At 35.3% G+C, this 26,354-nt stretch overlaps 1 protein-coding gene across 3 annotated transcripts in view; it reads left to right on the top strand.

Moving 5' to 3' along the window:
* SMARCAD1 (SNF2 related chromatin remodeling ATPase with DExD box 1) overlaps positions 1–26,354 on the top strand; it is an 82,121-nt gene that overhangs the window by 8,255 nt on the left and 47,512 nt on the right. For 2 of the 3 annotated variants that reach the window (XM_016205989.2, XM_016205997.2), the window contains exons 3-6: positions 9,074–9,251; positions 13,867–14,038; positions 17,164–17,230; positions 24,935–25,038. In XM_016205989.2, coding sequence (XP_016061475.1) covers positions 9,074–9,251; positions 13,867–14,038; positions 17,164–17,230; positions 24,935–25,038 — 521 coding nt within the window. The remainder of the gene's footprint in view (positions 1–9,073; positions 9,252–13,866; positions 14,039–17,163; positions 17,231–24,934; positions 25,039–26,354) is intronic. The other variant, XM_016206006.2, reaches the window with a different exon arrangement.

The raw sequence follows: 26,354 nt of genomic DNA, 5'->3' as shown, positions 1-26,354 counted from the left end.
GCTCAGTAGGTGGGGCATGGTCCCCTGCACTGAAAGGCTGCTGGTTCCATTCCAGTCAGGGCACATCCGCATCCCCAGCGGCAGGCTCCATCCCCAGTGGGGGGCCTGTAGGAGGCAGCCAGTTGATGTTCTGCTCTCACGTCCATGTTTCTCTTTCTCAGTCTCCCTTTCTCTCTCTAAAAAGCAATAAAAAATCTTAAAAAAAAAAAAAAATTAAGTGATACCACATTGTGTAATGAAGGGAGCATTTACACTTTTCATGTCAGTTCATGTAAAATATGCTATACCTCTTTTTTTGTTAATGACTACAGAGTGCCTTACTATATAGTTGTATTGTAGTTCATGTAGATTCACATTAATGGACATTGGTGGTTTGGGTTTTTGTCGGGGTTTTTTGCTATCAAAAAATGCTGTAGTGACCATCCTTTTACTCATATTTTTGCATGTGTACAGTTTTGTGGGAAAATTCCTGGAAATGTCAGAATTTAGGAAATAAAAGAAATATTTTAGTAATTGCCAGATTACCCTACACAGAAGTTTTACCAGTTCGTACCGGAGTACTGCTTGATTTTCAGATGTCTGGGTTTTAATACTACATTAAAATATTGTGAATCTTTTTAATCCTTAACAGGCCAGTAGGCAATTAAATTGCTTATTTTTAGTCTTTATTTTTAAGATTAAGTATGTTTTCAGTGTGTTAGCCATTTGGATTTTTTCTATGTTCCTTTGTTTTTCTCTTTTTCTGATTCATAAGTTTTTAATTTTCTTCTTTTAATTCCGTTTGTTGTTTCCCATAGAGAAATTTTATATTTTTATGTCGTCAGTTTCTTCTTTCCTTTAAGGCTTTTGGAATTAGGTCCTGAACAGACAGGCATTCTCTACTACCACATAAATACTTTATCCATATTTCCTTCTAGCACAACTGTGTTAACTTTAATTGTAGTAAAATATACATAACATAAAATTTACAGTCTTAATTATTTTTAAGTGCACAGTTTAAGGAGTGTTAAGTACATTCACATTATTGTACATCCAATCTTCAGAACTCTTCATCTTGCAAAACTGAAACTCTGTACTCATTAAACAGTTACCTCCTACCCCCCACCCCTGGCAGCTACCCTTGTACTTTCTGTCTCTGTGAATTTGATTACTCTAGGTACGTCATAAAAGTGGAATCATACAGAATTTGTCTTTTTGTAAATGACTTATTTCAGTTTGCATAATGACTTCAAGGTTCATCCATGTTGTAGCATGTCAGAATTTCCTTTTTAAGGCTGAAAAATACTCCATTGTATGTATACCCTAATTTTGTTCATTCATTCATTCATGGATGGATACTTGTGTTGCTTCCAACTTTTGGCTCTTGTGACTAATGCTGCCCTTTTTTTTTTTTTTTTAATATGTTTTTATTGATTTCAGATAGAGGAAGGGAGAGAGAGAAAAACATCAATGATGAGGGAGAATCACTGATCGCAGCCTTCTGCACACCCCCTACTGGGGATTGAGCCCGCAGCCCAGGCATGTTCTCTGACTGGGAATCGAACTGTGACCTCCAGGTTTATGGGTTGAAGCTCAACCACTGAGCCACACCAGCCGGGTGCTAATGCTGCTTTGAAATAAGTGTACAAATACATCTTTGAGACCCTGTTTTTACTTGGGGTATATTCCCAGAAATGGAATTACTAGATCATGTCAGATACCACCATATGTTTTCCACAGCAGCTGTACAATTTTACTTTCCCACCGTCAGTGCACAGGATTCCAGTTTCTTAACATCCTTGCCAATACTTGTTATTTTCTGTTGGTCTTTGTTGTGTGTTTTTTTGATAGCTAAACTAATGGACATGAGTTGGGTTTGTGTTAACATTTTTAACCTTAAATCTCGTTTGGAATTTATTATAAGGGCTAAAGAAAGGGTGACACAGTTTCTTCCTTTGCTCTTTATTTGGCATTTACAAGTCAATTGTTTCAGAACTATTTATTGACAAATCTTTTTTCTTATATTTGAAATGTCATCATTATGTCAGCAGTGGTTCTTGTCTTGCTTATAGTAATGAATTCAAACAAAAAATAGCAGCAAAAGCAGCTGAGGTTTTATTTGTAGGAAAGAAATACACTCAAATAGGACCTGAGCGGGCAACTCAACTGGCTGAGGCCAAACCGAGTGCCCCAATATTTGGGAGTTTAGAGGAGTTATACCCCTACACTGGAACACCCTTAGGTAAGGAGTAAGCCACCCTTTCCCTCATGTCTCAAAAAAATGTATCTTTAAGCTATAAGGCTCCTTCATCTAGGTGTTATGCCACTAGTTAGACCACATCCTGAAGGGGCTCTGAATCTGTCCTGCTCACATAGGGGCCTTCCACCTCCTTTGTCTATTTTCCTTTTTTCTCACATATCGCATTCAAGCTCCAGCTGCCTCTCCCAGCTTCTCCCAGCTGATACCTTTCTAGCTGCCTACCCGAACAGTTAGAGTCTAAATTCCCATTTGCATCTGTGAACAGTTAATCTATTTCTTTAATCTTACATTTAGTTTACCACAGTATTATATTTATCCTCACCCCAGGATAAGTTTATTGATTTGAGAGAGAGAGAGAAGAGAAAGAAACATCGTTTGCTTGTCTCCAGTATGCGCCCCGACTAGGGACTGAACCCGAAACCTAGATATGTGCCCTTACTGGGGAATCAAACCTGCAGCCTTTTGGTGTACAGGACAGTGCTCCAACCAACTGAGCCACCTGGCCAGGGCTACCATATTATTTAAATTCTTGTTTTATGTCATATACAATGTATTGTTAATTTTGATATAGTTTTGTTTTTTTCCTTCCTTTTTGACCTGAAATTTCAAATAAGTTGTTCCTATGGTTTTTATTTCTTTAAATTTCCAAGTGACTGAAATTTTGCTTTAATGTCTTTATTGACATTTACTTCTAATATCACTGTTTTGTGAACAGAGAATGTGGTCTGCAGTGTTTCTTCTCTCGAATTTACTGAGATTTTTTTTGTGTGATCTAACACACAATTTCTGTAATGTTTCTAAGACTACTTGAAAAGAAGACAATATAATCTAAATATAGATATAATGGTGTGCCAACTAATAGATGAGTTTTATTATCTATATGTATATTTTTTTACTGTGGATCACAAATGTATCATAAAGTCAATTTCTTGGATCCTTACTAAATACATGTAACTAATTTTTTAATGGAGTACAATGAACTGAAAATCATCACTTATAATAAAGCCTTTGAAACTTTTGTTTCAGTTATATGTGTGTGTCTAACAATTTGTTTAGAGTCATAATCTAAAATGAGTCTCTCACAGTGGGTTCCAATTAAAAATATTTGAAAGACACTGTTCTAGATCTTAAGTATTTTTGTGCTCTCTTTTCTATTCAGAGCTTATAGAAGAGAGTTAAAGCCTCATACTTATCTCTGTTAAATTTTTTGCTTATATATCCTGCAGTGTGTAGGTATTTCATTATTAGTATGTAGTTGAGACATATGTCAGTTATGTTTTTATTTTAGATATAAATTTTGTTATTAATTACCTCTCAGGTTTAACACTTTTCCTTGTCCAATACTAATAGCAAGACTTTCTTTTCCTTTACATTTTCTGTATTTATCTTTTCTTTTGACTTAAACCTGAAATGCTCTTCTTTCTTAGAGTAATATGTTAGAAACTACTCTTCAATCTTATATTTAATGTATTATTTGTTTTTAGAGCTTTCATCAGAGAGATAGTTTTATGTATCTTTTCTAAGATGCTAAAGGTATTTCCCTGTCTACTGACATCCAGATTAAAGACTGTCCAAATTTTACAATCTATTGTTTTAGTAATAACTCTTTTAAAGGATCAAATATGTGATGTGTTTTACTTGGTTTTTAAAGGAACTGCCTTGAAAGTCATTTGCGGTTTTAAAGAATTGAACCATGTATAGCAACACACAATTAGAATATCAAAAATAGCACACTTTTGCCTGGCCCGGCGTAGCTCATCGGTTGAGCGGCTACCTGGGATTCAGGTGATTGGGGTTCGATTCCCTGTCAGGGCACAGGTCCAGGTTGTGGTCTCGATCCCCGTTCAGGGGTGTGCAGGAGGCGGCCGATCAATGACTCTCTCATCATTGATGTTTCTGTCTCTCTCCCTCTCCTTTCCTCTCTGTGAAATCAATAAAGATATATTTTAAAAAAAAAATAGCACACTTATTGTTAAGTCTGCACATAGGTATAGAGATTTATGTGTTTTCATTTTACTTTGGGAAATCACTTTATTTGTGGATTATCAAATTGATTTAGACTATTTCCATATGAACTCATAATCTCCTTGTAGTGATTTGTTTTGTTTTTGAGTGTTCCTTGATCTTACACCACTTAGGTGAAATCAGTGGCATGCTTAAATGCTTTTGTTTCATGGTAGACTTAGATATGAGAATGGGTGTAAGCATACTGGAAAAATTTGGAATGTATGATTGTCTTCTCTTGTGCACTCCATTTATGGGGAATTTCATTTGGAATTACCCCCCTGGAACCCTGGAGTCTCCTTTCATATGTTAATGTTGTAGGTTCCCATTACCTTTGGTAATGAGAAAGTATCATTATCCTCCATCCCTAAAGCATAATAGGCTTTTTAATTGTTTTATATGAAAGGACAGGCTAAACAGTTTTTCCTCATGTTTCTATAGCATTTTGTTTTTTCCTCTCTCATGTTACAGATTATGTCTCATAACAGTTATTTGTTTTCATGGTTACTTGGCTCCTGTTATTAGTTTCTTTAGGGCAAGTTGAACTGTAACTTGCCTTTTTTTCTCTTTCATATCCCCCACTTCCTGGTATAGTGCCTTAAACACAGAAAGCATTCAGCAAATGTCAGAATTGAAGAGTATCCAGTGTCTTTATAATTGTTTTTTCTTTTCACCTTATCTTCATTTTTGTATTTTGTGTGTGGGTACCCTTGTCTCTTTTGTGCTGCTGCTTAAAAATGCTAGTTTGCTTTGGGTCAAAAAGCATTGTATCTGGAATATCATAGCTATTTTTGCTGTTGCTTATTTTCAAAAATAGTCCAAACAAATCTAAACATTCAGCAGTATTCTAATTCTAGATTATTGACTATTTTGGAAAGTTGATGTTTTATGTAAACAAGCTTTTACTGTATCCCATTAGTTTTCAAAGTGTGGTCTGTGAATCTTTGGGCACCTTCAGTTCAAAACTGTTTTCATAATGGTAAAACATTACTTGCCTTTTTGACAGTGTCGATATGTGCACTGATTGTGCAAAAGTACTTGTAGGTAAAACTGCTGGTGCCTTAGCACAAATCAAGACCGAGACTCCAAACTGTTCTAGTAGTCATTGTGTTCTTAAATTTTTTAACATTCCAGTTTTACTTAAGAATGTTCTTGATAAAACAGTAAAAATTATTAATTTCAGTAAACCTCAACTTATCAGTAGGTACTTTTATAACATTTTGTGAAACAAAATATGAATTACCCTTGCTGCTTACCTAAATACAATGGTTATTTCAAGGGGAAGCATGTGAGTGATTGCTTTGAGTTGTGAACTGAATTTGTCATTTTTTTCACAGAACACCATTTTTACCTGAAAGGATGATTGGCCAACAAACTATAGTTATGCAAACTTTGGTATTTAGCAGATTTTCTCAAAAATAAACAGCAATATCAAGGAAGATAAATGACAGTATTTACTGCTAGTGATAAAATTCTAGTTTTTAAAGGAAAGTCTGGATTTTGGAAAACTAGTATCCACGATTGTGAGTTTGACAATCTCTATAGATATTTAGAGATCAGTGGTGATATTAATAATCTAATTTTTAAATAAAATATCATGAAATATGTCAACATTTAGAAGATCTTCATTAATCAATCAGGGAATGAACCCAATATTTTCCAAATTACCAATGCATGCAGTGTTACAAAATAATGTAGGGGTTAAAGGTCTATTAAAGTACAATGTAGACCAATGGGTTTTAATGTAACATATGCAAAAGTTTATTCATATGGTTTCTGATTCCAGACTGCAATTAACCTTTAAAAAAACTAAAACCTGTTAAATTTGGGCCTGGTATCAAAGAGGACCATCTATGGTAATGTAAAAAGGCTACGAAAATACTCCTCCTTTCTCTAGTTATATAATTGTATGAGGTATGATTTTCTTCATAAACCTAAACAAAAACAGTGTACTACAGAAGATTAATGGCAGAAACATAAGAAAATCTAGCATTCCTCTATTAAACCAGAGATTTTCACAAATGTAAAACAATTCTGCTCTCTTCTCACTAAATTTGGTGAGAGAAGAGGAGATAATAGTTTTCATAAAAATATTTGTTAATGTGTAAAGAATTTGTTTAACAAATAAATATTTAAACATTTTCCAGTTTCTATTCTCTAATATAAATATCATAGATATGACCAACATAAACGAAAACTCTTTGGAGCCTTTAATTTTTAAGAGCACAGAGGGGTCCTGAATTTGAGAAATGCTGTTATACTATAATCTTTCCTCAACCCCCATATTATCACACTACTTTCTCTGAATGCCACTTGGTGTAGTGCAGTATACATGCTTAATGTATATATTTTGAAGGTATATATTATATATCCAGTAAAAACTCTATCCAGTAAAAGCTCTAAGTAATTGAGTACATGATGGAGATAAGCCACTTTTCCTTTTTTTTTCTGTCTGGTTAACAACATATTTAACATTAGTTTTAAAAATTGGTATGTCTTCCTATATTTTTTACTATAATCTGTATAAAATAAGGAGAGAAAAATCAAAGAAAAGATGAATATAGAATTAAGTTCAAGAAACTAGTTTTCCTAATATAGAATTTTTAGACCCCCAAACACTTAGGCATTTAAATGACTAACCTTGAAAAGAGTATTCTTCACTTTATATATAAAGAGACTTTTTGAAGAAAAGACAATCCAAATCATTTTGCCCTAAGCCCTTTTAAAATACAAAAAGCAGAACACTATCATTGAAGTGTTCAGGTGATACGCATTAGCTTTAGGTCAAATTTGTGATACATTGAAGATCTAAATTTTTAGTTTTATGTACAATTTGTGATATACCAGGAACACTTTGTGAAAGCATAATCCATAGTACCTTTATAGTTATTTTACAGGAGTTGGACTGTAATTTTATTGCTTTACATAATAAATAGAATTTGTAAATGTCTTCATATTTATGACAGTTAACACTGCTATGATTTGTTTCAATGCAGAGTTCTTAGCCCAGGGCACACTCAACATTTATAAAATTGTTCTTTTGGAAAAATATGATTTGACTTTTATTATATACATGTATAATTTTTTTTAATCCTTACTTGAAGACATGCTTTTATTGATTTTAGAGAGAGAGGAAAGAGGGGAGAGAGAGACATACACACACAACACACGTCTATCAGTTGCCCCCCATACACACCCCAACTGGAGATCCAACCGACAACCTGGGCAGATGCCCTGACCAGGACTCGCACCCACGATCTTTCAGTGTATGGGATGACGCCTCAACCAACTGAGCCACACTGGTTAGGGTTGATTTGCTTTTTAATGGTGTTGAAAGGACTTCATTGTAAGAAGTAAAGAAATGTTCTAGTTTTAGTGCCCTTCAGGGAGGCCAAGAGTTTTATTAGAGTGTAAAGATTTAGGATTTTGGGCTTGGATTTCAGATCTGCTTTCTCCTATATGACTGAACAAGTTGCTTTCTCTCAGCCTGGGTTTATCTATAAAATGGTGGTGTATTGTGTGCCCTAGGGGCTGCTGGAGGATTAAAAATGTTTCACTTGAGATCTTGAAATTCACCTACAAAGTAGATAATGGTAGCTATTTTTTTTTCCCTTTTCTTGAATGTATTTGGGTGATTCTGGTTAACAAAATTATACAGGTTTCAGGTGCACAATTCCACAAAAGGTAACTATTGTTTTTTAAATCAATACCTTTGAACTAAAGAGTTGTCTGGACATTGTTTTTTAAAATATGTTCACTAGACTAAGGAACTGACTACTTTTACTTTAATGTGAATTCCTTAAATCTGATCTCTTCCTCCTTGAATATATAAGGGAGAATGGGGGTTTTGCTGGGAGAAGGGAAAATAATTTTAGAACTCAGCCCTTGGAGAGAGGAGACCTTGATAGAAGGACTCACTTGTTTTGGACAGATAATGCCAACGTTTTTAGTTTGTGAGGGCTGCCATAACAAACTGGGTGACTTAAACAACAGACACTTATTTTCCCATAGGTCTGGAGGCAAGAAGCCCAAGATCAAAGTGTTGGCAGATTTAGTTTCTTTTGAGGCCTTTCTCATTGGCTTGCAGATGGCTACCTTCTTGCTGTGACCTCATAAGGCCTCCCTTCTGTATAAGGACATCTTTAGTGTCTGTCTCTTAATGAGGACATCAGTTATATTTGATTAGGGCTCCACCCTAATGGCCTCATTTTAATTCAGTCACCTCTTTGAAGGCCTTATCTCCAAATACATTACATTCTGAAGTATTGTGGTTTGGACCTGAAACATGAATTTTAGAGGGAACATAATTTAGCCCATAACACCACCATAAGACATAATGATTATTGGAGACTGGCTGTGTGCCAATACTGAACTAAATGCTTAATGTCTGACTTTATGTGTAAGTTAGCCCTGTGATTATTAAGCATCTTTATTTTACAGATGAGGACACTGAGGCTTAAAGAATTAAGTAATTTGACTAAGAGACAGGATTGAAATTTAAGTCTTTTAGGCTTTAGTGTCCATGTTCTCTTAGGTAAGACCTGAACTAGGAAATAAAAGCACAGAGAAAAGGATTAGAATATAAAACACAAACTGGTTTTGCAGTTTTCACTAGGGTCTTGCTAGTAAATCACCTGTGAATGGAAATTCATTTAACACTAGTTCTGGTTGATCAGTAATTTTTTTCTTTAAAAAGTGGTGGAAATTTTTGGTTTTACAATGGAAGCAGTGAATGAAGTTAAAGATATTTAGCTCGTGATTCTAATTATCAAAAACTTGTTTTATTTTTAAGTTGCTCAAAATACCTTTCTCTTTTTTTTTCTTTTGCAGAAGATTCTAGTGTTCCAGAAACTACAGTAAATGAAAGAAAACCAAGTATATCGTATTTCAAGAATCAAGGAGGAATACAGTATATAGATTTGTCTTCTGATAGTGAAGATATTGTTTCTCCAAACTGCTCCAGTACAGCTCAAGAGACAAAATTCAACAAAGACACAGTGATTATAGTGTAAGCAGCTTAATAGATTCATTATAGTTGCATATGTAAGAGGTTTTTTAAAGAAAAAGTTACTTAATTTTAAATATTTTCTCTTTTTTGCCTTTTTCCTACTATATCTTGGTTATTTTTTTCTAACTTAGAAACGTACAGAGGTTGTGTGTGTATGTGTGTTTCTGGGTAACAGTGATTTTCAGTAAGTTTAGTGAGAGCAGGTATTTAATTTTTTAAAGCTATCCCTAGATAGAAGAATTATTTTAATAAATACCTTTGTTCATTTATAACTGCTTTATAATTTGTTCTTGAGTCCCAGAGTCAAAACATTTCTTGGGCGTATTCTGTGGGGTAGCATGGAGTTTCTAGTGTAGTCAGGTAGAAAAATGATAAACATGAAAAATGCTGTATGTCAAATAATAGATATTGGGGGCATAAAGGGCAAGAAAATAGGGAATTCAGGACCAGGGGTGTGTGCATGGCTTCTTAAGAGCGCAGATAGTAAAAGGCTTCATTGAGAAGACAGTAGCTGAGCAAGGACCCAGGGGGATCAGAAAGTGAAACCTGTGGAAGGGGGAGGAGGGTGTATTCCAGGCCTTGGGAATCGCCTGCTCAGTGACCCTGAAGTGGTTTCATGCCTGGAATTTCTGAGGAAAGTAGGGGGCAAATGATGCTGAGTGAAGATCCTGAGGTCATAAGGAGTAGAGGAGGGGCTTGACCATGTTAAGCCTTTGGGCTATTTGGCTTTTATTCTGGATGAGATGGGAAGCTAATTGAGCAGAGGAGTAAAATTATCTGACTTTTATGTTTGAAAGGGCTTTAAGGCTGTAGGGGAGCAGTAGTAGAAACATGAATATTGTTTTTAATAATCCAGGCAAGAGATGATGGAGGTTTAGACCAGGCTAGTACTTGTGGAAATGATGAAAAGTAGTGAGATTCTGCATATATTTTGAAGGTAGAGGAGAGATTTTTTGATGAATTTCATGTGGGGTAGAAGAGAAAGGAGTCAAGGATGGCCTGAAGAGTTTTGGCCTGAGCAAGTAGAAGAATAGAGTTACAATTAATTGAGATAAGAAGACTGTTTGGGGTGTGGTGGAGGAGCTCCTTTTAAAGGAAAGATGCAGTTTTTTTGTTTTTGTTTTTTTTTAATCCTAACCCAAGGATATTTTTTCCACTGCTTTTCAGAGAGAGTGGAAGGGAAGGAGAGAGGGAGGGAGGGAAAGAGGGGGGCGAGAGAGAGAGAGAAACATCAGTGTGAGAAAGACACATCGGTTGGTTGCCCTCCGCACGCATCCTGACCAGGGTCAGGGATTGAGTCTGCGACTGAGTGATGTGTCCTTGGCCAGAATTGAACCGGGACCCGTCAGTCCTCAGGCCGATGCTCTGACCACTGAGCCAAACTGGCTAGGGCAACATGCAGCCTTGAATATGCTGTTATTGAGAAGACTCTTAGATATATATGTAGAGATGTAAAGTAGGCAGTTGAATGTGACATTTGAATTCTGGGGAAAATCTAGGTTATGTACCTGATTTTAGGAGTTGTCAGAATACAGATTTTCTTTTTCCTTTTTATTGAATTTAATGGGGTGACAGTGGTTAACAAAATTATACAGGTTTCAAGTGCACAATTCCTGAAACCTGTATAATTTGTACCCTATATTGTGTGTTCACCACCCCAAGTCAAGTCTCCTTCTGGAATAAAGATTTGATATTTAAAGCTATGTGAGTAGATGAAATCACCAAAGGACACTAGTATAGCTGGAAAAAAGAGATTTCTTGGATTTAGATTTAACAATACTTTTTTCTGTTGGTTTCATTTATTATTATTGGCATTTTTCAACCTTTTTCACCTCATGGCACACACAAACTAATTACTAAAATTCTGCAGCACACCAAAAAATATATTTATTTTTTGCTGATCTGACAAAAAAAAAGTATAATTTTGATTCATTCACACCGGGTAGCTGCTTTTGGGTTGGTTGTTGCCATTTTCTTATTTGACAATCTAAGGGAGAAGAGGTCAGTGCCCCTAACTAACTACTCAGGTATTGCATGTTTTAAAAATTCTTGTGGCACACCAGTTCAAAATCACTGATATTATTGGTTATGACCTATGTTAACATAAATTAGACATTCCAACATTTCTTCTTTTAATACTTGGTTATGCATCCCCCTCCTCCCAAAAAACCAATATTGCTATCAATGAATAATTCTCTACTGTCATTCCCAGTTTATGTTCAGATTTGATGTGCTTTATAGCTGGCTTTTCATACTAGGATCCCAACAAGGAACATCCACTGCATTTGAATGTATGTTATGACTCTTAACTCTCTCTTCATCGTAAACAGTCCACTCTCCTCCTCTCCTCCTTTTTAAGGATCTTATTAAGGAGATCAAGTCTTTTCTTAGAGACAGTAGATTTTTCTGATTGTTTCCTCATGATGGTATTGAATTTATTTCTCTATCACTTGTATTTCCTGTGAACTGGACATTAAATTCAAGGCATGATCAGGTTTGTCATCACCTGAATACTTACTACATCAAGAGACACATGAACCTGGCTGGGCGTGGCTTGGCGGTTGAGCATTGACCTGGGATCCAGGCGATTGGGGTTCGATTCCTGATCAGGGCACATGCCCGGGTTGCGGGATTGATCCCCAGTCAGGGGTATGCAGGAGGTGGCCAGTCAGTGACTCTCATCATTGATGTTTCTCTCTCTCTCTCCTCCCCCTTTCCTCTCTCTGAAATCAATAAAGATATATTAAAAAAAAAAAAAAAGACACATGAGTTTATCCCACTGAATGGTCATAAGCTTGATCACTAGCTTTAGGTTATCATGCAGAAGAGTAAGGTTCTTTGAAAGGGGTTGTTCAAAGCAGGAATTGTAAAAGGATTTCAACCTGAATACTTTTATTTTCTCAATGAACTAGAAGACAAATCAGATAGGAAGCATGAACATAGTGAGGCAGAGTGAGAATTCAGAGTTGAGTACTTCAGGAATGAAAAGTCTGGGTGTAATGGAAAGGGAGACACATATAATTGTCTTCAAATGTTGAAAATCAGTCTCTTCATAGTGACAGAGGAAGAGATTGATTTTACCTTGTTAATTTAGAGCAGTTTCTCAGAGCAAGATTCAGGAAGTCAACCTAGAAACTTAAAGTACATGTTCCTGTCAGTGCCCTAATAGATATAACTGATCTAACGTGAATAGGCATAGAGAAGTTACTAAACTACAGATTCTGGGTATGTGTCTAAGAGCTGTCAAAAAATAGAACTAGCTGCATAGCAAAGTCTGTACTCTCTGATCTCCAGAATGCCTACCATGGTAGAAAACCAAAATTTCAAAACAAGATTTTTTTGGGAGATAAGTGAAATTTGGCCACTAATGTCTTTTATACAGGCTAAACATATAAACTTGGAACATGATTAAAGTTAGTTGTTGTAGAATAACGCCTCATATGGAATAAATTACTTCCTGCTAAAGAAATACTTTGTTCCTGGCAGAGATTCTGATATTGATGGGATCATTCCAATTTTATTTATTTATTTTTTTTTATTTTCATTCTATTTATTTATTTATTTTTATATATATCTTTATTGATTTCAGGGAGAGGGCAGCAGAGGGAGAGATAGAAACACCAATGATGAGAGAGTCATTGGGGATTGAGCCCGCAACCCGGGCATGTGCCCTGACCAGGAATCAAACCTCGATCTCCTGGATCCTAGGTCGATGCTCAACCGCTGAACCACGCCCGGCCGGGCTATTTTTTTATTTTTAAATATGTCTTTATTGATTTCAGAGAGAGGAAGGAGAGGGGGAGAGAGAGAGAGAGAAACATCAATGATGAGAGAGTCACTGACTGGCTTCCTCCCGCACGTCCCCCACTAGGGATCGAACCTGCAACCCAGCATGTGCCCTGACCAGGAATTGAACCGCGATCTCCTGGATCCTAGGTCGATGCTCAACCGCTGAGCCATGCCAGCCAGGCACCATTCCGATTTTGATACTTAAATTCTAGTCACCTAGGCCATGAAGATTATTTTTTCTTTGTATTTGTGTAGGCTTCATAATTTCTTAGGAGCAACATGATAACACTCATCTGATATGCAGAACATAGGTGAAAAATGTAGGGAAGAGAAGTGAGAATGCAATACATGTGTGTGTGTCTTAAAGTCAGGCCTGGCTGGAGTAGCTAAGTTGGTTGAGCGCCGACCTGTGCACAGAAAGGTTGCTGGTTCAGTTTAAGGTCAGGGCACATAACTGTGTTGTGGTTTCAATCCCCAGTTCTCTCTCTCTCTTTCTCTTTCCCTCTCTCTTTCTCTCTCCCTCTCTCTCTCATGTCCTCCTGTAAGGATTAATAATAAAAAATAGGAAATGCCTGTATTTTGTTCTTTTTCATCCCAGCATGGATAATTTGAGATATTTTCAGAGTATGCAGACTTTGGAAATGTAGATTTATATACATAAACATTTTTAAATGAAAAAAGTTGTTTTAATCTTTGACAGATATAGATATCATTTAATATTAAAAACAACTGTAGATATGCTGTATTTCATATACGCGTATATACACAATTGTAATGAAATGACATTAACAATACATTAAAATTTTTCCTCTGAAAATATTTTCAGTTCTGAGCCATCTGAAGATGAAGAGTCCCAAGGCCTTCCTACCATGGCAGGTAGAAATAATGATGGTATTTCAGAATTGGAAGACCTTTCGGAATTGGAGGACCTTAAAGATGCTAAACTTCAGACCTTGAAGGAACTGTTCCCACAAAGAAGTGACAATGATTTACTTAAGGTTATATCTTTTTTAGTAATTGATTATTGCAGCTGTAATGATGATTAAAGTCTCTCCTGTATCTAGTGCTGTATTTAGTCATTTTTCTAAAGATTCTTTATGTTTTAAGATAATTAACTTTTATTGTATACAATAATTAAGGAAAATGCCAGAGATGTACTTGAAAGTGTTATTAATAGGTAAGGTTATTCACCTATAAGTAATGTGATAATATGAGTTAGTTACTCAGTAGCTCTCATATATAGCTTGTGAATTTTTGCTTGAATGGTTTTAAAATGGGGATACCCTCCCGCCAAAATCTCCCAAAGAAGCTCAGGAGGCTTTTTTTTTTTTTTATAATGACAGGGGTTTGCTATTGACATTTATGGTGGACACCGACATACCATATAGTACATGCTCTTTTTTTTTAAATCCTCACCCAAGGATATTTTTTCCATTGATTTTAGAGAGAGTGGAAGAGAGGAAGGGAGAGAGAGAGAGAGAGAAACATCAATGTGAGAGAGACACATTGATTGGTTGCTTCCCGAACTGGCCCCAACTGGTGCAGGGGATGAAACTTGCAACCCTTTGGTGCAAGGGCCCACACTCTAACCACTGAGCAACACCAGCTAGGGCTATAGTACATGCTATTTCTAAGAGGAATAGCTCCTTAGTTGCAGCAGGGTATGGCCGTGCAATAATCAATGATAGCCCAATTTTATTAGACATTCTGATTTTTCAAATAAAGTGCAAAGGATGGACTTTTACTTAGTATTAATCATCAATTTAATTGTTTTATTCAAATATAACTTCAGTGTTATAAAGATCGCCTATCTAAAGTGTATAATTTAGTGGTTTTTAGTCTATTTATAGAGTTGTACAACGATCACTATAATCTAATTTTAGAGCATTTTAATCATCCCAAAAAGAAATCTTGTACTCCTTAGCAACCACTCTACATTTCTCTCCCCCAGCCCTGGGCAGCCACTAGTCTCTGAATTTATAGATTGGCTTATTCTGGACATTTCATATACGGGATCGTATAATAATGAACTTTTATGACTGGCTTCTTTTCACTTAGCATAAGGTTTTGAAGTTCATCCATGCTTATCAGTACTTCGTTCCTTTTTATGGTAACTAAAGAAAAACAAAATACCATTTAGGGCAAACAAAACAAGTCTGAACTAAAGGTGTTCTGGGCCTGCTAGTTTGAACTCTTAAATGTAAATTAAGTTATTCCTATTCTCTGTTATTTTTAACATGAATTCTCTCCCTTCCCCCCCATATCATTTTGATACCTTAGTGTTAGCTACAGGAAACTTAGTGTTATGTTGGGTGTACATTTTTTTCCTGTTAACAGTGTTATTTGCCTCCTGGTATGATTCCCTCCCCCCCAAGAATAAGAAGAAAAGAAATGTAGCCACTAGTAGATACAGGGGCTACTTCCAGTGTTGGAAAGAGCTTCCAACAGAATAAACATGGAGTTCTAAAATATTCAAAGAAACAAATCTCAATTTAAAAATACTTTGTAGCAAAAAAAATAATAAATAAAAATACTTTGTAGCTTGTTGACAGATTTTTATGTGGTTCAAGGGGATTTTTTTCCTGTTGAAATATTTACCTCTAGTTTTATAATTTTAATGGGAATATAGGCTTGATACACAGAATTTATTTGTATGTTTCATTAATCAGAAATTTTTGGAATTTAGCTTATCACTCACTCCAAAGCAGAGTACTCACTTGGATTTCAAGTGATCTTTATCATTTCAAGATATTTAAAAGTGACATTTATAAATTATAAAGGTTTTTAGACCCATATAAAATAATTCAGGTTATAAAATACAAATTTAGTCTTAGGCTTATTAAGAATATACTTTGGATATTTTGAAAAGGAAGAGGGATTTACAGGATATGTAAGGATCCAAGATTAGGAAAACTATTATAGAAGATAGCATTCTTATTTGATTTGAGCCTATTTAATAGAAAAATATCTTATTTTATAAAGTAAAATTTTTTTTTAATCCTCACCCAAGGATATGTTCATTGATTTGAGAGAGAGAGAGAGAGAGAGAAAACATTGATTGGTTGCTTCCTGCATGCACTCCAACCAAGGTTGGAACCACAACCTAGGTATGTACCCTGACCGGTAATCAAACCCAAACCCTTTTTGGTGTACAAGATGATGCTCCAGCCAGTCAAGCCACCTGGCTGGGCAAAAGTAAGATCTTTTATTTATTTTACTTATTTGTTGTTAGTTTTTAGAGAGAGTGGAAGGGACGGAGGGAATGGGAGAGAGAAACATTGATGTGAGAGGTCATATCAGTTGTTGCTTCGCGCACTTGGCCCCAGTGCGCCTGTGATTGAACTTGCAACCCTTCGGTGTGCTGGCCAATGCTCAAACCACAGAGGCACACTGGCCAGGACAAAAAGTAAGATCTTTTAAAAACAAATAACCCATTGAAAATATAGGAAACTTTAGCAGGAGAAGAATATGGGATATTTAGTTTCTCCTGAGATCCAAAATGTTACAGAACAGCATAAAAATACTGTATTGAAAATGTTAATTATTTAAGTAATATATGAATATGTTCTTTGAACAAATTCAAACACATCAGAAATAGAATAAAAGTTAAAAGAGCTCTTTATCCCACTCATCTAGGAAATACTAGATTTTTTAAAAAATGACTGCAGAGCTATGGCATGCTAGTATCCACTGCTGAATGTCAGTTAAAAAGGAATAATATGTCTGTCGGTCTCACCCTCTCCTTACCTTCTCCTACCCTTGCCTGCCCCCCAACCCCCCACTCAGGGCCTGGAAACATAAATAGAAAGTTTTTAAGGCTCCAATGTGCAATTTTATAATTAACAAAAATCTTGAATATGCTGTATGTAGTTGACTATGTTTTAATTTTTCCTTCGTAGTGATGAGTAAATTTGATACATTTTAAGATATGCTTAGATAAGTTCAGACTTTTAGATAAACCATGTTTTCTGAAAATTTATCATAGGATTTAATGAATTTAAAACTATGACATCCATATTTCCTGACCTTATATATATTTAATATATTTGTTCTTTAATATTTTCATAAATGAAGCAATTCTTAGTGCTATTTTTAAAATACTAACCATTTCTCATTCTGTTAGTTGATTGAATCAACCAGCACGATGGATGGAGCAATTGCTGCTGCCTTGCTGATGTTTGGTGATGCAGGTATGCCTGACTTAGTTTCAAGCCATATTGATTTATTACATATCTTTTCTTTTTTAATATTGCTCTATAATTTACCAAGTTCTTGCATGAATTCTTGTAGGGTACTTATGAGGTATTAGTAATAACTTCAACATTTTTAGATGAAGAAACTCAATCTTAAGAAGGTTAAGTGGCTTTACCTGAGTTCATACAGCTATTTGGGAACCCAATTTTCTAGGTTGATTCCTCCCCACTCCCTCCCCCAAAAAGGGAGGGGCAGCTTTTCATTGGTAATTTTGCTTGTTTTCTACAGATCAAATCTCGTAACAGTGAAGTTTTGGAACTTTTTTTTTCCTCTCAAGTATCCTTTCTAATTGCATTGTGGTTTTATTTACAGGTCTACAAATCTGAGTCAGTAGGAACATAATGTCTTGTGGAAAGTCCTAGCTGGTAATCAGCATTCCTTCATTTAGTAAATATTTATGATATGTTTCAGGCTTGGGGTACAAAGTAAATGCACTTGAAGGAGCTTCCAATATAAAATCAATTTTTAAAGTAAATGCTATCTTGTTTTTTTTTAACTTATACATAACAAACAGGTAAAAGTAACTTGTAATCTTACTACCAAAAAAGTATTTAAAGAAAGAAAGCAAACCTATACTCCATTAACCACTCTTAAATTTGCTTTGTATCATTTTTCAACTTTTTCATTGCTTATGCATACCATCATACAACACATACACACCAGGCTATGAATGTAATTATAATATTGGTTTGCATTTTTAAAAATTAAATTTATTTGGGAATATTTGTTAATAATAGTGTATAGGTTTCAAGTGTACAATTCTGTGTACTGCATTGTGTGCTTACCACCAAAGTCTAGTCTCCCTTGGTCACCGTATATTTGACACCCTTTAATTGGTAATGACCATACCATTGTCTGTGTCTATGAGTTTGTTCATTTGTTACTTTCTATTTTCTGTTCCACATATGAGTAAGATCATTTGGCTCTTGTCCTTTTTCCATTTGACTTACTTCACTTAGCATGCTGCGCTCAGGATCCGTTAGTGTTGTCACAAACGGCAGTCTGTCACCCTTTTCGTGACTGATTGGTAGTACTCCACTGCATGTGTGCACCACCTCTTCTTTATCCAGTCATCCGTGGAAGGGCACTTGGGTTGTTTCCATGTTTTGGCCACTGTGAATAATGCTGCAGTGAGCATAGAGATATATATGTCTTCACAAATAAATGATTTCAAATTATCCAGGTAGATTACCAGAAGAGGGAAAATCTGGGTCATATAATAGCTCTATTTTTAATTTTTTTGAGGAACTTTCATAATGATTTTCATAGTAGCTCTACCAGTTTACATTCCCACAACGTGTGAAGGTTCCGTTACATCCTATCCAGCACTCATTCTTTTCCTGTTAATAGCTGTTCTGACTGGTGTGTGGTCTTAGCTCATTGTGCTTTTGATTCACATTTCCCTCATAACTAGTGAATCTGAGCATCTTCACATATATCTTTTGCCATTGTATGTCTTCTGGGGAAAGTGTCTATTCAGCTCCTCTGTTCATTTTCTAATTGGATTGTTTGGTTTTTTTGGTCGAGTTACCTCAGTTCTTTATTAGCCCCTTATTGAAGGTATCATATGCAAATATCTTCTCCCATTCATTGGTTGCCTTTTTGTTTTGTTGATGGTTTCTCTTACTGTGCAGTTTTTTAGTTTGATGGAATACATTCATTTATTTTTGCTTTTACTTGCCTTGCCTTTGGGGTCAAATTCATAAAACCCTCTCTGAGACCAAGGTCCGTAAGTTTAGTGCCTCTGTACCTATGGGTTTTTTTTATGTATTTTATAGGTTATAGTCTTTCCTGGCTGTCTTGAGAATTCTTTCTTTGTCATTAACTTCTGACACCTTAAATAAAATGTGCCTTGGGTAAGTCATTTTTGCATTGAGATAATTAGGTGCTCTGTTAGCTTCTTGGATTTGAGGGTCCAGCTCTTTCCATAGGTTTGGGAAATTCTCATTTATTATTTGTTTAAATAGGCTCTCTCTTCTTTTCTCCCTCTCTTCTTCAGGTATACCCATTATTTAAATAATACTCTTTCTAATGGAGTCAAATAGTTCTTACAGAATTCTTTCATATTTTTAAAACTCTCAAGTTCTCTCTCTTCCTCACCTGAGTCATTTCTAGATTTATAACTTCAATATCACTAATTCTTTTTTCCCATCTGGTCTGCTCTATTTCCTAAACTCCCTAATTCATTCTTATTCTCATTTATTGAGTCCTTTCCCTCCAGAATTTGTTTTGTTTGTTTATTTGTTTTTTATAGTTACAGTTTGATTTTATTCCTGAGCTCATTGAAGTGTCATTCTGAGTTTTCTTGTATCTCATTGAGTGTTTTCAGAACTGTAGTCTTCAATTCTCTGTCATTTATATCACAGTCTTCCATGTCTTTGAGTTTATTTTCTGGAGATTTTTCATTTTCTTTGTAAACTACCTTGTTACTTGGTTGTTCATGGTACGTGATGGATTATTTCTCTGCCTGGGCATTTGAGGGATTGAAATCTGAATAAGCACTTTTAAGTACTTGTTACTTTTAATTGTTCAGCACATTGATAAATAGAGGTCTCTCTTTGTTTTACAGTAGAAGGCACACTGATAAGTAGAGGTCTTTCTTTTGTTTTACAGTAGAAGGTGCTATAGCATAAATTTTTGTTTTAACCTTCACCACTGGGACTTTCAGGGTCTCTGTGGGGCAGTGTCCCCTCACCTGTGGAAAATGTCTCATATTCCTCAAGGTAGTGAATGTCCCCCCTATGACTGGGTTGCCTGGGTCTCAGGGCACAACCCCTAGCCTCCGGGCTGTTGTGTGGTGGGTGATGGGGCTCCGGGCCTTGAGTTCTCAGCATTGCTTTTTTGTAACCAGAAGCTGCCAGCCATGCCTTACTTACTGCCGTGTCCTAGGAGCCTCCACCAGGTTCTGCCGCAATGGGTGGCAGAGGGGGTTGGGGGAGCAGGTTCTTACTTCTGCAGCTTTATTTTTTCCACTCATTTAGCTACAATGAGTACTAACCACTCTGTCTGGAATGTTAATTTTGCCCTTTCATGACCTATGTCCTCTGTTGCATGTCTGCTGGAGCTGAGTGGGCTACAGGAAAGTGGTGGGGGCACGACCCACAGGTCTGTGTGTCTATTTTTTTTTTTTTTGCCCCTGGCTGTTCGACAAAAGCCATTACCCTCTGCGCACCCTCTGCACAGCTTCTCCACCCCTACCCCTGGGCTCAGCTTCAGTGTGTCCCAGCCACGCAGGTCAGAATGCTGCCTCTGTGCCTCCAGTTTGCCAAGTGGGGTTTTGCAACCCCATCCTCCACTGCTTCCATGTTCCCTGTTGGTCACAGAGAACACCAGACTGCGTCTGTGGTTCCTATCTCTGTCCTTCTGCTGGTGCTGCTTCCCCTGCTCAACCCAATATGCCTACCTTAAGATGTCTCAATGTGCATATCTCTCAGCTGTGTTTGTGTGTTCAGTAGGGAATCCTTTGTTGAATTATAGTTCTCCAACTTGTAACTTTAAGCGGAGAGACTAAGAGGTTTTCTTATTCTGCCAGGATACTGACATCACTCCTGGTTTGCATTTTTTTAAAATATTTTTTTATTTTTTAATTACAGTTGACATATAGTATTATACTAGTTTCAGATGTACAACATATGGACATTTATATAACTTGCAAAGTGATCACCCCAATAAATCTCATACCCATCTGACACTATACATAGTTATTTTAGGGTTATTGACTATATTCTCTATGCTGTATTTTACATCCCCATGACTATTTTCTAGTTTGCATTTTTAAAAATCATTTGATAATTTATCATGGATAACTCACCATCAGTTGGTTTAATTAGCATTTATGTTTCCATTATTTCGTTATAGTACTAAAGTAAATAGCCTCAGAAGTAAATGTTTATGTTATTATTTCTGCAGGCTAAATTTCAAACTAGACTGCTGAATCAAAGGATACGCACATTTAAAATTTTAATATGCACTTACATGTTACTTTTTAAAAAGGTTTTGCCAATTTATTTTTTCATTAACTGTGTGAATAAATGCCCATTTACCTAAGTGGGGTTTTTTTTTAGCTTTTAAAATTTTTTTGAAACTGAAAAATAAACACAAATAGAAAATATATCATGTGTTCCCCTGGGCCTGTCATCTCTTTTCAACAATTATCTACCTCATTTTTTTGCCTCCACAATGTGTATTGTATTGGAGTAAATTCCAAACTTGATACTTTATCCATATGAAATATTTAAAATCTTGAATTTTCTCCAACTTGAAAAAGGGAGCAATGTTGTGCTGCGTGGGTGCCGCCTGCACAGAATGTTAAGATCCTCCCATGTCTTCCACTTACTAGCTGTGTGGCCTAACTGATCTGTTTCGCTGTTTCTTTAGCACTAAAGTAGATTGCCGTAAAGAAGGGATAAGGTCAATGTAAATTTTTTACTATGGCACATAGTATATAGTAATTGTTAGCAGCTATTCTTTATAAGTGCCATCTGATGGTAGAAAATGGAATAGAAGAATGTTGACTGTCTTCCTAATTTCCGTACCCCAACACTAATTGTAAAAGCTTGTAAAAATTCGCAGTCTTAATAAACATTTGTTGAGTTACAAAGTAGTTTGGAAAATTTTACATATTATTTCTGGTTCTAATAATACCTCAATATTCCATAATCTTTCCGTTGAAAAATTTGTAGAATAACTATTCCACAGTAGTATCATCTTTTTTACCCTGAGCAATTTATATCTATTCAGCTTACTCATTATCTTAACAAATATTTATTGTGCACTTAGCATTAGGTGCCAGATGCTATTTTAGGCACTGAGGATGCATAAGGAAACAAAATGAGCAAAACCTCTGCCCTCATGGATTTACAATGCTCATTAAATTTGAACTTTAACTGAGTTTTTTCCTTCTTGTTCTGTACTATATTTTGATATTATTTCTGTTTTCAAAAATGTTGCCCTGACTGGGTGCCTCAGTTGGTTGGAGCATTGTCCTGTACACCGAAAGGTTGCAGGTTCGATTCCCAGTCAGGGCACATACCTAGGTTGCAGATTTGATCCCTGGTCAAGGCACTTATGGGAGGCAACCAACTGATGTTTCTCTCTAACATCTATGTTTCTCTCTCTCTGCCAATCTCTCTCTCTGCCAATCTGTCAGTCTCTCCTTGTGTCTCTGTCTCTTCCCCCCCCTTCCCCCTCCCCCTTCCTCTCTCAAATCAATAAAACACATCCAACATATCCTTGGGTGAAGATTTAAAAAAATGTCAAATTACAAGGAAAGAAATCGGAGTTTTCTTATTTTTTAAGTAAACTTCCATACTTCATCTTGGAAAGGAATGGACAGTCATATCAGTCATCTTCATCTTTAGTACTATACATGTTTGAGGCAATATATAGAATGGTAGCTTTTCTTGCCAAGATACGATAAACTTCAATATATGAAATCATTAAGATGGAAAATTATTTTGGGCATATTTGGGCAATTTTCAACAAAAAGCTTTTTTAAATACCTGTAAGAAGTCTTGGACAGTTCCACAAGCCATGATGTTGGACATGGGTTTTACAACAAATTTATCTTTTATAGACAATATCAACTTGCGTATTAAATATAAGGATATATTTTCTACATTGCTTTCTGAAAGTTTTTATTTATGAATACTAAGTTACAAAATAATATCCAGAATTTTTACTCTCATTTTAAAAGGTGCACATTTGAATTTATTGATGTTGTCAGGAGTTTCCCTAACTATTTTTTCCACTTCCCTATATGTATAAGAATAGGCAAAACATTTTTATGTATCATTCTATTATATCTGCTGTTTTGTAACATTTTCATTTATTAGAGACATCTTTCCATGTTATTTTAAACATCTACCTCTTTTATAACAGTGGCATTTATGTGTGTATCCTAATTTGTCTAATATCTTGGGAATTTAGACATTTTGGTAATGTTTTTGTATATATGACTGAGCAAACATTTTTATCAGTTTTGTCTAATGACTACCTGGAAAAGGAATTGTTGGACTAAAAGGTATACAGAGCTAAAATTAAAAGGTATACGGAGCTAAAATTCAGAGATGTCAACTCATACTATTTGTCCTGGGTTCACTTACTATTTTTAATCTTAGGATGAAAAAAAAATTATTATTTTATTTTACCTGTCTTTAATTATTAATTAAGTTGAGCCTCTCTTCATTTTTTTGTTTTGTTGTTGAGCTGCCTATTTGTGTTCTTTGTCCATATTTTTTATCAATTTTATGTTTTAATCTTTTGTTTTTAAATATTGAATTTACATGAAATTGATTTTTATCTGGGGTATGAGGTACATCTGTAATTTCCCCCCCCTAGAAATTGATGATGGGTACTCCCAGTAAAAGATGAGAATTTATGAAACATAATTTGAAATTGATGTGTAGTGTAGCATATTGTTTTCTTTAGATATATAGAAAAACTTTAATAATTATAACTAGGTTTAGAGATAGGTAACTAAGCATTGTGTGCTGTTATGTAACCTTTTATACAAAAATTTTAGTTTTGAATTTTCTCCCACTTTTAATTGCACATTTTTGCCTTTAGCCATTTTGTAAAACTGTAAAGATTTGGTGCTATAGTATTAATTTAAAAAAATAAAGATGATAAGTGGATATTTAAGGATAACAAATTCATTATTGACAAAACAAAGTTTTGTTCTTTTAGGAAAGCAGCATGTCTAGGTGACATGGCATAAATGATCTAGTTTGAAGTTTTTTTTAGACTTAAGACTATTCCTAATAGTGTTCACTTAACCCCAACAAATATATGGGTGATGATGGGGTGGTGGTTATATTTCCCCTTTCTTAAAGTGGATGCTGGAAATTAGTTTGCACATGCATTACGCACACTTTACTTTATGAAATAAATTGGAAAAATAGTTAAGCATCCATGCTAACATTTATTTATTATACTTTAAAAGGTTGATAGCATTAAGTTATTTTGTTATAGCATAAATAAGTAACATAGCTTTTTAAAATCATGTACTGTGAATTTGTTTTTCTTTTAGTCTTGGCAGAATATGCAAATTTTCATTACTGTTAGACTCTGTGTACACTTATTTTTAGGTTAAGAGCGTTAATTGCTTGAGCTATCTATTTCATTTTAGTTCCTCCTCATTTGTTAAATGAGAGTATTACCTACTTTGTAGGCTTGTTTTGGAAAGCAAATGAAGCAATAGTTTATAAAAGCCCTCTGCAAAGCCTGGTACATAGTTGACAATTATTGATGTCAGTGATGCTATTCAGATAAACTGCGCTGATGGAACTCAGTTTTTTCTTACCTATGAACACTAAAGTCACTGGTGAGAACTCCTTCCTCCCAATATTGTTTTGAAGAATTACTCGTCTATTTAGTGGTGTACACTTTTAGCATTAAATGTGATGGTTTACAAATAAATTTATAGTGATTTCTACTTTTGAAAGACTGAAGAGTCTCTGTTCACTTTTCTTCAATTCTGTTAATATTTATTAAGTATACATTTTATGTCAAAGAAACAGCATTGGACCTGATATCAAGAGAACAATCTACAAATGTATTCATTATAATAACATTTTTGTTTTTGTTTTGCGTTAATGATTCTTATCTGTGCAAATTTTGAGTGTTCTTCTCTGTCTTAGAAGGTGGTGGCCCCAGGAAGAGAAAAGTATCTTCTTCTTCGGATACATACGAGGAAGATGAGTTTAATGATGATCAATCCATAAAAAAGAAAAGACTGGATCATGTAAGTTATATTTGAATTGCAGTATCAAAATTAGCTACTTAAGCACAGAATATGTTGTTTATGGACATCAAACCTGAAAATCCACCTAAATGAATCTTCTTTCTTCTCTCTCACTACCAAGTCAGAAAACCAATTTTTGCGTTTCATTTCTGACTGTTTTGTTTTCTTTTAGTTTATCTAGTATTAATTGCTCATCTCTGAATTATAAAATTAGTTTTTTAAAATATTCTAATGGTATATAAATAGACTATAACACGAAAAACAGCTGCTACCACCACCAGCACCATTTCCTCCTTCCCAGTGGCAAGTACTTAAAATTCTTCTAGATGACTCTTTTGATATTTAACTGGCTATCTAAAGTAATAGTGGTTATGCTTTTATTGGGTAACTCTAGTTTTATTTATTTATTTAATTTTTTATATTGATTTTTAGAGAGAGGAATGGTGGGGAAGAGAGAGAGAGAAAAACATCAGTTGCTTGCCTCCCGCATGCACCCCAACCAGGAATTGAACCCACAACCTGGGTATGTGCCCTGACAGGGAATTGAACACTCCGCCTTTTGGTGTATGGGACAGTGCCCCAACCAACTGAGCCACACTAGCTAGGGCTACTCTAGTTTTTTTAAATTAACTTTTACTTTATGAATTGAACTAAGAGACCTCCCAGTAAAACCAGGCATAATCTTCCCTATTTCTGCATTCTGAAAACACAATTTCTTCTTGGTAATCAAAATCAAAATAAAATGCTACAACTAACACAGTAACCTCTTTCTTTGACTGTGATTTAGGTAGTTTAAGAAGCCCAAAATAGCTAGGTGGCATTCTCTACCCTAATTTAATGGAATAATTGTTATGTCCCTACACAAAAACATTCTTTCCTTGGGAACTAATACTGATGGAAAGTAAAAATTCTGTGAGTGGGTTTTTATGTATGAGGAACAGCTATAGTGTGAGAGACAAGGCCCATGTTTTAGTTTACAGACCTATGAATAATGACTATCTAAAAATAGCATCATATTTATTGCTGATTCAAAACATTTACCCGGCTTGTACACCCTGTTGAATAACATATCAGGGTGTTATCTACAAGTTCATATGCTGACCTTTTACTAAAGAATAGTATTGCCTGTAAGCCAGCTGCTTCTAGGTGTTGAGGCACATGGTAAAATCAGTGAACTTCATGAGCATGAATCCACTAATGCACTTTTCTTCCAGTGAGATTAGCTCCCCAGTCAGAAATGTTGTGTCACAGTGTACTATGACTGAATCAGGCTTTCTATATATCTGTCTTAGATGCATTAATTATCTAAGGCTGCC

The sequence above is a fragment of the Miniopterus natalensis genome, chromosome 1, assembly GCF_054644295.1.
Source record: "Miniopterus natalensis isolate mMinNat1 chromosome 1, mMinNat1.hap1, whole genome shotgun sequence".
NCBI classification, from domain to species: Eukaryota; Metazoa; Chordata; class Mammalia; order Chiroptera; family Miniopteridae; genus Miniopterus; species Miniopterus natalensis.
Note: the sequence above shows the minus strand (reverse complement) of the source record. Positions and strands in the feature narration are given on the sequence as shown.